The sequence below is a fragment of the Lagopus leucura genome, unplaced genomic scaffold (genome assembly GCF_019238085.1).
Source record: "Lagopus leucura isolate 7727_CA_CO unplaced genomic scaffold, USGS_WTPT01 28025-0_obj-0_obj, whole genome shotgun sequence".
NCBI lineage: Eukaryota > Metazoa > Chordata > Aves > Galliformes > Phasianidae > Lagopus > Lagopus leucura.
The window spans coordinates 1,336-1,641 of NW_024964085.1; the positions used below are offsets into that span (position 1 = coordinate 1,336).

Here is a 306-nt window from a genome sequence, read left to right on the forward strand (position 1 = left end):
CCCGCAGGATTGGAGGCAGCCGGTTGGTCGACGCGACGCCATCAGCTGGCGGACGAAGAATGGCGGCTCCAGTGGGCGGGGCCTCACTCGGAAAGCCACGCCCACACCACCACCGCCGTCCAATGAGAGCACGCCCCACTCCGTAGTCCTGCCCGTGAAGAAGCCCCGCCCTCTGTTGACCACGCCCCCCATAGGCTCCACCCCGATTCTCAATGGACCAATGTCGCAACGCACCTCGCTGAGCCCCGCCCACCATTTGACCACTCCCCCATAAAGCCCCGCCCACCATTTGACCACGCCCCCCCC

General features: G+C 66.7%; 1 protein-coding gene across 1 annotated transcript in view; it reads left to right on the forward strand.

Annotated features, from left to right (window-relative positions):
• The window catches only part of RUSF1 (RUS family member 1), a 1,178-nt gene extending 900 nt beyond the window's left edge, over positions 1 to 278 (forward strand). The window contains exon 3 of the mRNA XM_042891826.1: positions 8 to 278. Within this exon, the coding sequence (XP_042747760.1) occupies positions 8 to 126 (119 nt within the window). The 3' untranslated portion in view covers positions 127 to 278. The remainder of the gene's footprint in view (positions 1 to 7) is intronic.
• The last annotated feature ends 28 nt before the right edge of the window (positions 279 to 306 follow it).